Below are 12822 nucleotides of genomic sequence, written 5' to 3' on the forward strand. Positions count from 1 at the left end.
GAGAATATTCCCTAATAGGGAAAATATCAGGCCTGAGCTTTTCCAATGCAAACAGATACAGAATAGATGGCACTCGTGGTTTATATAAGTCACAGAGGAAGGCAACAACAATTTGCCAAGAGGATCGCCCGTGCTCGGCCTCGGGATTTCAAGCTGTTTTTAAGCTGCTAGAGACTTACCTCTCCAGATATTCCTTAACATTGTTATAACCATAAAACTTGGCCAGATGAATGAGGATTCCTGTGGCACAGCGGCCGTCACGCTTCCGACAGTAGCTGCAATTGCAGATCCCACGACAGGGGGGACACACCCAATCCTAACAGAGAGATGACAGCAGACACTTCGCTCATTATCTACAGGCTCTGGCAAGAACTGGGATTCGGATCCAGACTGGCTCAGCTGGCCTCTCCTCCAACCTTTAATCACATGGCATCTTTCAGTCTACGTCCCAGGGGGCTCCTCACGAGGCAGGAAGGCTGATCACCCCACGTCACATGCAAACACTGAAAAACGACACCTTTCAGGGCTCCCTGCTTAAAAATTATGGAGAGTTTCACAAGCATTTGGCCAAGCACAGGGCCTTGTGTGAGTGTGCAGGTCACAGGCCTAGGATGTCAGCCCTGGTTTAGGAGCACAAGGTTTCCAAAAGATCAAGGTGTGAATTTCAGCCCTTTCAATGTGTGCTTATTGTTGAATGACTAACCTGAGCAGCAGTTTATGCTGGTCAGTTGAGGACGATATATTTACCCCATGACTGCTGCCTAAGATGCCACACTTGGGAGCAGGACTGCCCCAGGCTCAAGGTCGTGCCTACTCACCATGATACTATGTCTCATTTTACCAAGGGAGCTGAGAGAGAGACAGGTTATACACCTATTTCATGGGATTAAACGAATTTGTAAGAGTGAGCGACAGCTTGCACAGTACCAGGCACACAGAAAGCACTTAATACTGTAGTGTACACCTCCCTCTCAGCCTGGCCCAGAAAAACAAATGAGAGGGAAATCACTTTGCTGAAGGACAGGTACAGGGATTACTTGTATAAAACTAGAGGACTGTAAGCAAGTTTTGCTCTGACAATGGAAATTCTAACAAATTCTTCTATTCACTGGTCAGCTTGCTCTCTTTCCAGAATGAATCCCTATTTTTTATTTTCCCTGGAGCCTTAAGACACAAATGGAAGGGAAAAACCAGAGTTCTGGACCTCCCAGTTCCCCGTGAGAACCCAGGAAGCCCATCTTCAGCTTGCTTCCTTCATCAATACAATTTACAACAAATGCAAACACTGCGCCTACCGGGTCCAGCAACGCCGACCTGACATCCTCCCCATAGCGGTTCCGCAGGCATGGTCCACAGAACTGTCCTCGCACACCACAGCAACCCTGGTTCCGACACACTGTCTTGGTGTCGATGGTCTTTTGGCGACACTGATGGCACGTGTTACCCTACGGGGGGAAGGCAGTGAGCAGGTGAACACAGGGATATGCTGATGCCCACTGAGGCCAGATGCCATCATGTGCATTTCCAAGTGTATGAAGAAGTACCACCTGTCTCCTCAAATGAAGCAGGACTGTCTTCCTAAGAACCATAGCATCGTCTCTAGACAAGGGGTCCCGAGCCCCCAGGCTAGAACCAGTCTGTGGCCTGTTTGGAACCGGGCTGCACAGCAGGAAGTGAGCAGCGGGTGGGCCAGCATTACCGCCTGTGCTCTGCCTCCTCCTGTCAGATCAGTGGCACCATTAGATTCTCATAGGAGCACAAACCATCTATTGTGAATTGTGGATGTGAGGGATCTGGGTTGTGCACCCTTTAAAAGAATCTAATGCCTGATGATCTGAGGTGGAACAGTTTCATCCTGAAACCATCCCCTGCCCACCCCGCAAATCCATGGAAAAATTGTCTTTCACAAAACCAGTCCCCGGTGCCAAAAAGAATGGGGACTACTACTCTAGAATGTAACCATCACAGGTCTGTGGCCAGAGAAGCATATTAGGTCAGATGAGGCTGAGCAGAGACCCAAAAGGAATGAAATGATCAGGCTGTCAGGAAGAGAGACCAGAGAAAAGCTTAAGTCAGGGGTGGCAGAGCCCCTGAAAGGTGACAAGTGACTGAGTGGCAATGAGCCTTGGGTGGCATCACCTTGACCCCAGCCTAGCTCTGCAGACCTGCATATCTTCAATGTGAAATCTATTTTTTTTTAATATTGACAACTAAATTTAAAGCATTTTAATACTATCTTGACAGTGTCCCATTATCCAGAAAAACACAAAAAAAGCAAAACGCAAAGCCTCCCTCTAAATCACCATTTACAAGAAATTTAACCTGTTTCCTACCAGATATTCTGCCAAACTTTATTTTCTATGGTTATATTACCCCCCAAATACACTAACTTTTTTCAATATTTAAAACATAAAACTATATAAATATTTAAACCGTAAGTTACACATAAAAATCCCTTTTAAACTATACCCTTCCCTTCCCCCAGATTGTATGCATCCCTAAGAGAGACTGCTGTCCTGATGGGAATTACTGCACTAGGCTGCCTCCCAGGTACAGCTGACCCTTGACCCTCCAATTCAGAACCTGGCTCTGAGCCCTTGGTGAGATGGCATAAGCCCTGATAAGAGTTTAAAAACAAGTGAGATTTCAAATATCAATGCTTTAGACTCCTAATAAGAATGACAATCATGCAAATTACCCATAATATATAATTTACCAGAACTTTATCATAGATTTTATCTCGAACAGTTATGGCAACATTTTCTAAGTCTTCTTCAGTGATATCCTCCACTGGCCGAAAAGAAGATATACGGTGACGTCGTCTATACTCCCGGCATTTCCCCTGCACAGTGAACACAGGCAGAACCTGGAGTGAGATGTTTTGAGCAGTTATAAAAAAATTATAAATATTTTAAACTCTCAAAGATCCATTAATGTTAATCCTGTCCCTCTTCTATTTCCCTGCAGCCATTTCACTTAGTTATTTACTGAGCTCCTGCCACCTGCCAAGCTTCCTTCTCAGCAAGGCGATACAGTCATAAAGGAGAAAATCAAGGTTTTTGGTTCTTTGCTGTAAACTCTGTGAAGAGGTGAACCACACTGAACAGCCAAACCCACAAATGAGTCCAAAGTTTCTCCCTCCAGACTGAAATCGCTTGAAACGCCTCATGCCTAAAATAGAAAGGCAAGGAGGAATCACTGCACTTTTCCACGAAGTGGACACCACAAAGCTGAATGGAGCTGTGGACAGGCCTTTACTGCCTGCAGCAGAGATCAAAGCAGGGTCCTAACAAATGAGCTGCTTCTCAGCTCGGCTTGGATAAAAGACTCGCTCTGTGACCTCCAGCTTAGACCAGGGCTGCTTCTCAAAGTATGATCTCGGGAGCAATGGCATCACCTGGGAAGCAGATAGAAATGCAAGTTCTCAGCTGCCGCAGACCCACAGGGTCAGAAACAGCCCTGGGGTGACAGTGATGTGTGTTCACGTTTGGAGGAACGGTAGCTCAGACAAAAACGAATTCACGTATTAGTCAGAAAATACCCCACTAATTGTCTTCCTTCTTCGGAAGCTGTAAAACTCTTCTGCAAATTTGGCGGCTGAGACAGTGAAGTTCTCTAGAGCAAACTTCTCAGGAGGCCGTGCACTCCGGGTTGGATTCATGCGCCGCGTGATCTGTCCCTCCGAGAAGGCTCGCCTCACTGTTTTCTTCCTCTGAAATCAAGAGCACAGACAGAGGCAACTGGGGACTCTCTTGAATAAAAGCCATCTGGTGGCTGATCACCATATATCAGTATTGCTATAATTATACGGAGTTCTACTTACAGAAGCTGAGGTCGGGGTTCGTACTGGGAAGAAATCTGGCATTGAGTTCAATTCCGCCAATAACTGGGCAAGCTGAAGTTCAGAACATAAGAAAGGATCTTACATAAATAGTGCTCCAGGGTTAGGTCATCCAACACCTATCTCAAGTCTTCCATTTTGCTATCATAAGAAACCTAACTTGAATAGTTTACATAACCCGCAACAGTTATACTTTTCACCTCACATGTAAAGATTTTATCTCCAGACCTGAGATGCTGATGTCATCATTCATATGAATGAACACTAGCCTATTCCTTATATATAAGGACAACACAACACCAGGAAAACAGTCCTGGAATGATCAAGAGCTGGAGCATGAGGTTCCGATCCTGACTCGGAGGCTAATCCAAGGCAGCGTGACCCTGGGACAATGCATTTTGCACATGTGAGTCTCAAGTTTCAGGATGTTCAAAAAAGAAAAAGCTCAATTAAGATTATTTCGATGGTTAGAGCTCCAAAAATCTGATTCTTTAAATAAATTATCAAAGTAATTTATGAAGATATTCCTAAGTGAACAACTAATAACACCAAATAATAGGCATTAATATGCCAGAGAATTTAATTAGGATTCATTTTAGTTTATACAATTATAGGAGTGCCACCAAAAAAATCATAAAGAAAATAGCTCTTACTTTAAAGATGTAGATGGATACAGTGCTGAAAATTTCCCTTAGCTAAGTAAAAATGTTTCTTAGGATAAAAATAACCCGAAAGTAGGCATTCCATTTTTGTAAGTGATTTATATTAGACATATAAGCTTGCATATACAGTATCACTACATCATTATTTTTTTAAAAGGAAAAGATTAAAAAAACACAAAAATGCTAAACGTGATTATAAGTGGTAGAACTATTAAAAAAAAAAAAACTCTGTAGATAAGCAATTGTGAAGCAAACAATGATTCTCTACAATGATCAGATTAACAGTAACTGATTACATATAGAAAAACCAAATATATGTAACAAAGATTTCACCTTGTTCCATTCATTGTTCTAATGAAGACATTTTAGAGTGAATTAACACTGTTGAGGTTGTTTTAATTCCTAGACTTCTTCCATTCCTTGAGAAGTCTCAGAACCAGGGCCGGTCACCACAGAAGAGTGGTTCCATGGTGAAAAGCTACCTGCCCAACCTGCTCCTCGCAGCTCCTCAGTGGACTTGGTGACATCCCACTTCCCCTGCTTTACTCTGCTGGGAACAGGCCAGTTGTTCAGCCCCTGTCATCCCCAACACAACTATATACTTAGAACTTAGCTTGGTCAACAGTAAGCAGCATGATGGCACCGTGTAAGGGCTAAAAATGGTCCTGGGGAATCTCTTTCTGTTCCCAAACCAGAGCTGATCATGTAACAGTCGCTCTGGGTTCTGGAAAAGAAAAAGGATACACAATACCCAGAGTACATTTTCCTGACAGAAGCCAAAGCAACAGCAGCAACTATAGAAGCAAAGTGGTTCAAAGTGGTTCTGGGAGCCCAGCAACTGCTGCCAGAGCCTGATGCCAACTCCCAGGGCGCCCTCCGTGAAGCCTCACCATGGCTTTGTTCTCCTTGATGTTCATGGTCCTTTTCAGCAGAGCATCCGAACTCTCCTGGCTCTCATCCCGAGAGTCGTCCTCAGACTCAGAGGTAGAATCTTCCCTTTGCATCACCTGTCTACGGCCTTTCTTTCTTCCAAGAACTGTTTCTTTCTCATTCTGTAAGCGTGAGCTAGAAAACAACTGCTCGGAAGAACTGTTTTTATCTGGTTTGTTGGCCAGCTTCTTGGTGGGGAACTGAAAGGCTACTCGAAGACCAATACTACTTCTTCTAGACCTGCTTCTTCTTGGGGTAGCCTTATCTTCTTCTTCATCTTCCTTTTCCTCACTCACCAAAGATGCTTTGCCATCATCACTCAAATCTGACTCCACGACCTAATAAAATAAGAGCAAGAAAAAGCACAAAGACACTGTTACAGACCCACAAAAAAGACAGGCATTTAAAACAACTCTGACAGCATATGAGAAAAAACATGAAAAATGAAAAGCTTTCCCTTCATATTATGAGTTCCCTCTGAATTTCCTTTAAATGTCCAAGAAATTGGTTGATGAATAAAATCAAAGAGCAGGCAACCTACTACCGAACAGTGCACTGTCATACCCATGACAGAACTGGGTTTCATTGGGAGCATGAGGGCTGTAAGCGAAACACTGACAGGGTGGGCTCCTCCACCGAGGGACGACCAAGGAGCGCCAGCAAGAGGAGAGACAGTCACAAAAAAGGGTATGCCTGACAGACGTGATCTTCAGACAGGAAAGGGTGCTATGGGGGGAAAATGCTGACTGGTCTCCTCTAAGTCTCCTCTAAATAGCAGGAACCGGACTCCTGACTAACGGGGCAGGAGAGCTGACTGCACCTCAGGGCAGTGACCCAGGACAGGCAGATGACCTGCCACTGGGTCCTCAGTCAAGGGGCACCTTTCCTTTCCCTGGACCCCTCACAGAGCCATGAGGTGAAACCAGGTCAGGAAGCTCGACAGGTTGTAGCAAAACACCACTCAGTCAACTCCATAAATCCTCACCTGACGTGTTCAAATTCCACATGGTAGAGGTCTCCAGCATTCAAACATTGCTCCGTTTTACAAGTGAGAACACAGTAAATATGGAAGGCAGTAACAGGGTTACATCACCTAGGTGACGGCTTAGATGTGACGGGACTCTTAGTGGTACCGAGACAGGTTTAAGTATGTGAGATCCAGGACATCTTCTGGGCATCCTTCCACGACCACAAGTTAGAAAACTTTGGGAACCATTATCTGGGAATTCTGAAAATCTACGAAGAGCGTGGAATGGCACCAATATGGGCCCAGGATCAGTTCAGGGACTCTGCTTCTTCCCCAGTGACCACCACCAACCCCGAATTCTCATTGGACTAAAGTTAGAAATAAGACAGAAGGAGAAAAAAAAATGCAGATAACTGCCAACCCTAGTATATCCACACCAAGCCAAGTGAGAAATAATACTATACGGCACTGATTTACCTATTTTTTTTAATACCCTGAACTTTCCATATTAATAGCTTCAGAATTCAAAATGGTGTACGGCAAAGGAACCCAATTTTAGGGGACACTGTCAGGGAAGAACTTCAGTTTTGATCCATTTATCTACCATCCTCATCATCTGCAGGCCTCTCTTTACCAGATGTAGAACGGCTCACTACAGAGGCCTGAAGGAAGGAAAGAACAAATGGTCCACAGCAGCCCAGAATCAGACCCGAGAGAAGAGCACAAGTCTAGCACGTGGATGTGGCTATTTCGCATCCGGCCAGCAGGCCCCTGGAAACCAAGGTTACAGCAATATCCCATTATCAAGAAAGATAGGCTCACCAGTTCCCACAGGGGTGGGCAGGGGGCTGGGCTGGGAGGCAACAATGCTTTTCTTGTCACTGGATTCTAAAATAAAATTTGCAGGGGCCTGTGCTGAACTGTAAGCTATATCATGATCTACGTAACACATCACAGTCCACAGACTTGGGGGCAGGTGGGAGGGAAGACTTCTGGGGTAATTCACTTTCTCTCACTAGAAACACAAATGCTTCAAATAACCAGACATCACTTCACTAAAGAACAGAAAATAAGTACGTCGCTAACAAATGATGCCCATTAGGGTTTTAGAAGGATTTTAATATCGTGCTGGCAAGAAACTGGGGACTTGCTGGCCAGAACTGATGAACTGCCACACAAACAGCTTCTGCAAAGAAAGCCAAAGGAGACCTGGGGCCTCCAGGCTGGCACAGCTCTATGTTGCTACTCATAGCAAAAAATCACCATCAAACAAAGCAGCCTACCATGCGGGCTTTTATGCTCTACATTCTCTCCCAGGACAGGTGAAGGATGAGGCAGGCCTAGGAGTCACAGCTTATTTAACCTCTACAGAGTCTCTGCCAAAACTTAGTCCTTAGCAGCTTCTGACTGTGAAGAGGCTTAAACTCTACGTTCCATCTTCATACTGTAGCATGTTTATTTTTTGCATAAATGTAGGCTGTTTTTAGCAGAAAACATTTCTGCACTTAAATCCGAAGGCTGTGCCTTAAAGTTACCTTCAGATTCAAACACGAGTGGGCAGTAAACTAGCCTAACTGTGCAGGATAAAACAAATCAACTCACAAGTCTGTTCATAGGAAGTGCTGAGAGTAGACTTCCCTCCAGAATCCAGGCAGGCCTGGGTCATCTTTAACACTAAAAAGCATGACAAATCCAAATCCACAATGCATGGGGAACACCCAGCTTGTACCACAGCCACATTTTTGCCAAATTAACTTCAAACCAAAAACTGTCACTTCACATACAGTAAGAAAGTATCTCAAGGAAGTTGTCACTCTAAGATAAACTTTTAGATAAAAGAGGTTTAAGAAACTCTTGAGATAATGTTTTCTTTTTTTTTTTTTTTTTTTGAGATGGAGTCTCACTCTGTCACCCAGGCTGGAGTGCAGTGGCTCAATCTTAGCTCACTGCAACCTCTGCCTCCCGGGTTCAAGTAATCCTCCTGCCTCAGCCTCCTGAGTAGCTTGAATTACAGGTGCCCACCACCATGCCTGGCTAATTTTTGTATTTTGAGTAGAGACGGGGTTTCACCATATTGGTCAGCTCGGCCTCCCAAAGTGCTGGGATTACAGGCATGAACCACCGCGCCTGGCCAAGAGAGAGAAATTCTTTTAGAAGGACAATAAAGGATGCCTGGGACACATCCCCAGACCCCACAGGCAGGAGGGGAAAAGTAATGGATTTTCTCTAAGAGAATAATGGACTGGTGGACCAGGCATTAGCCTTCCAGGAGCAATTTTTTTAGGTTATGTGAATTGCTTATAAGAAATATGTAAGAAAAAGTAAAATCTTTTCACTTGTGAAGTGACTTCTTGAAAGTAAAACTCTAATTCAGAAACAGGATTAAAAACATTACCACCCACATCCCTTCCTGTTGTAATTATTACCATTACTTCTGGATTAGTCTTTCCATTCAGATCACTCTGCGTAAATCCTGCAAAATCCTCAGTCTCTGAGTCAGTGTCCTCTATAAAAATTCTTCTTAGCTCTTCCGTGAAGTATTTGGAATGAAAGCGCACATCCTGCTAAATTAAAGACACACGTACATCAGAGACGGAAAGTAGAATAGAGGTTACCAGGGAAGGGTAGAATGAGGAGCTACTGAACGGGTGCAGAGTTTCTGATGGAGATGACGAAAATGGACGGACAACAATGTGAATGTACTTAACGCACTGAACTGTACACATCAAAAACAGCTGAAATGGTATATTTCATGTTATGTGTATTTTACCACAATAAAAAAAAACAAAAAACAAACACTGGCCGGGTGCAGTGGCTCACCCTGTAATCCCAGCAGATTGGGAGACCGAGGCAGGCAGATCACTTGAACTCAGGAGTTCAAGCCTGAGCAACATAGTGAGATCTCGTCTCTGCAAAAAATACAAAAATTAGCTGGGGTCTGGTGGCGTGTACCTGTAGTCCCAGTTACTTGGGAGGCAAAGGTGGGAGGATTACCCAACCCTGGGAGGTCGAGGCAGCAGTGAGCTGCACACCAGCGCACTCCAGCCTGGGTTGCAGCCGAGATTACACCACTGTCACTCCAGCCTGGGTGACAGAGCGAGACCCTCTCTCAAAAAAACCCACATACATATATAAATTATATATATACACATTTTCGAAAGCTTACAAAATTCAGACCTACAAATCAGACAATTTTTAAAAATTGGGTGTAGTCTCAATCAGCTTCTAATGTGACTGGTAAGTGCTCATGGAATTCAGCTTCTCCTGCCAAAGCTGGCAACCAGACACGTCTGCTTTCACACAGAACCAAAACACACGGAAAGAAGACATGAGGAGAAAACCTGGCTCCCTCCCACATGCTGGCTTCCCTTTCCAACAGCCTTTCAAAGCCGGAGTCTCCTCCAAGTGGGTGAGCATGCCTCCCGTTCACCAACCGCGAGTTTCTCTGTAGGAAAAGGCTGAGGCCTCTCCCAGCCCTCACTGCCCAACACCAGAGAGCCTAGACTTGCTCCGTGAGCAGACACCACGGCGGCCTGATGGAAAGCTCACCCAAGGTCACCCCCAGGAATTTCTCTCCTGCAGGAGGTGAGAGGTGAACAACCATGGTTAGGTGGCAAGTGAGCAGAAGGAAAGATGCAATGTGACTCTTTAAGAAAAGGCATTTTCTAATACTTTTTCTTGCTTTTGAAATAGGGCAAAGAAGGAAACTCAGCTCTCTTAAAAGTATGCTTGAAAGAAAGAGGAAATAAACTGCAGACCAAAGGGAGACCCATGAGACCAGCCTCCTGTAAGCCCGCCACGCCTCATCAGTGTTCGAGTCTGTCCCCAGTTTCCTCTGACGTCTCTTCCCTCCATCCCTGATATAGCAATGACCCCTTGTAACACACTTGGCTGAGAATCTGTATCTAACCCCTGCCTTTCCCTGATTTTAATTATATACTTCTTTGGGCTCATATATCTCTGGGGAAAAATAGACAGACAAGTGGAAAAACTTACAGGGGCACACAAAGAAATGCCTACATCTAGCATTCTGTAAGCTTAAAAATGTCTCCTATGAATTATTATGGGTAATTGGAGTGAGTTTGCTCAGAGCTAAATTACTTTGTTCCTTTGTTGATAGCTGTAGTGCAGCTGCTTGAAAAAAAAAATTGCACACACAAAAGGGAAGTTTCTTTAAAGTGAAATTCAAATCGTGTTTAAGGGAGACCAGGGTTAGCATACACATACTGTGTGCAAGTTCGCACAGCTTCTCTCTATTGGTTAAAATGGATCATGAGTATGTGGGGTCAGGGTAGAGAAGCAGCCAGGGCTTGATTATTAAGGAAGAATGGTACACAGCTGCTGCTAAGGAAACCCACCATGCACCTGAGGCCTCTCAGTGCAAGAAACATCTGGCTCACAGAGCCTTGGGCCAGCCCCTGCAGGCTAATTTAGGGCGGTATTTCTGTGTGTAAATTTCATCAACTACCTAAAGCCCCTGCCTAGGGCCTGAAGAGAACAGGGCAAGCCTTGAAGCAGTGAGTTCCCATCTTCCAGTTTTTCTGGCTATTTTGATCTTGCGTGCTGGCCTCACAGGGCAATGGGCATCCTGGGAGAGATCACCATCTTTGATGGTCAGTCCTGATACAGAAAAACAACTTACCGTTGTCCTGAACTGAGGCCTATGCTTTAGTTTCCTTACTCCAAAGTGTGTAAACACTGTTTTTCATGTGGGTCTGTATGATGCCAACCTCCACTCCACACTGCTCCACTGCATTCTGAGTTAGAAACCCTTGCACTGCTAATTGCTCTCTGGCACTGGTTCATTCTCCCTCAAAATCAATACTGGGCACTATGCTATGGGCCTTGGTCATCTACCATGATCAGGACAATAAGCAAGTAACACATCAGAGGAGAAGCTAACATAGGTGGATAAACTTATTTTGAAGTCCATGTGACATGAAGAAACACACTAGAGAGCAATGGCCTGTTGAACCAGACAGCCAAACACCCCATTTCAACTGCACCCAGCAAACAACCACCCCCGTGCTCACTGTATACAGTCACGTGCAGTGTTGGATGCCTGAAATGAGAGGAAAGGAACAATACATGGGGACGAAAAGTCAGAGCCAGGGAAGCTACAAAGCACCATTCAAGTATGAGGTCCCCCCTTCTTCCAGGAGTTTACAATCTAACAGGGAGGCAGATAGGTTCACAACTAACCCTGGTGAGGGTCAGTGCTCTAAGGGATACACAAGCAATATGGCACATGGAGGGAAAGAAAATCCAGTAAGACTTCATGGAAGAAGTAGCATAACTGGATGTGAGCCACAGTAGAGGCTAGAAAAATGGTGACAGCACAGATAGGCAGGAAGGACAGCATGGACCAGTGGGCAGAAAGGGCAGAACAGTGATAATGAGCATGTCAATTCAGTTCCTGCGTCCTGCAGCATAGCAGGTAGAAAAGAGACCCAGGGGGTAAGAGGCTGAGAAGTGGTGGCCCTGGATTTGGAACATCCCAGCTTGGGACTTCCCAGATGTGGGGCCTTGGGCAAGTCATTACACCTTCCTGAACTTCAGTTTCATCACTTGCAAAATGGGGATAGTAACAGCACCTGCAGCTTCCCAGGGAGTTCTGTGGATTAAATGCAATATTTGTATGAAAAGCAGTTGGCACACTGTCCTCCCCGGGGAGAACACGCCTGACTACAAAAGTAGTCATCATAGCAGCAGAAGCAGCTGTTCTGTTTCTTAATGCCCGGTGCCTGCCAGGCTCTGTGCTCGGCCCTTTAGACATGTTCTGCCCTGCTCAAATGCTCCTCAAGGTGGATCCAACAGGCTCTGCTCTCCCCACTGCCTGACTGTGCTCAGATGGAGGGCTGAGTAAGGGAGGAGCTGACCACAGCTCAATCCTATAACAGATCCTAGTAAGAAGGGATGAGCATTCAGGTAAGAGCTACGAGGGCTACGGCAGCTGCAGAGGGAAGGGAAGGATGGACACCAGGAACACAGCAGAAGTTTCATCAACTCCTGGATGGGAGTCAAGGAGATGGAAGAGGTGAAGGAAGGCCAAGAACAACAAAAGATGGAGAACCAGATGGGGAAAGGGGGAAGCCAGAAAGACAACCAAGGGAAGGAGAAGTGAGCTTCGGATCTCCCTTAGCAACCAGGACCAGTCCAACTGGTAGTCAGAAACCACCTGGGGCTGCAGAGAGAAGACAAGCTCCACAAAACAATACAGTAACAGCTCAAAGCAGGACAACAGACAAGTTCACTAAGTGAGAAGACTGAAGACAAAACCTTAGAGAACATCCGCATTTAGGGACAGGGACAGGGACAACAAGCGATAGTAACAAAGAGCAGGCCGGGTGCGGTGGCTCTCGCCTGTAATTCCAGCACTTTGGGAGGCCGAGGCGGGCGGATCACCTGAGGTCGGGAGCTCA

The 12822-nt window shown here is 45.4% G+C and overlaps 1 protein-coding gene across 8 annotated transcripts in view; it reads right to left on the bottom strand.

Moving 5' to 3' along the window:
- CDCA7L (cell division cycle associated 7 like) overlaps positions 1-12822 on the bottom strand; it is a 50040-nt gene that overhangs the window by 680 nt on the left and 36538 nt on the right. For 2 of the 8 annotated variants that reach the window (XM_009203254.3, XM_017956856.2), the window contains exons 3-9: positions 8827-8964; positions 5394-5771; positions 3824-3895; positions 3542-3712; positions 2717-2866; positions 1296-1445; positions 180-316 (exon numbers count right to left, since the gene is read on the bottom strand). In XM_009203254.3, the coding sequence (XP_009201518.2) occupies positions 180-316; positions 1296-1445; positions 2717-2866; positions 3542-3712; positions 3824-3895; positions 5394-5771; positions 8827-8964 (1196 nt within the window). The other 6 variants (XM_003896219.4, XM_009203256.4, XM_009203255.4 and 3 more) reach the window with 6 other exon arrangements.

Source organism: Papio anubis, chromosome 4 (assembly GCF_008728515.1).
Source record: "Papio anubis isolate 15944 chromosome 4, Panubis1.0, whole genome shotgun sequence".
NCBI lineage: Eukaryota > Metazoa > Chordata > Mammalia > Primates > Cercopithecidae > Papio > Papio anubis.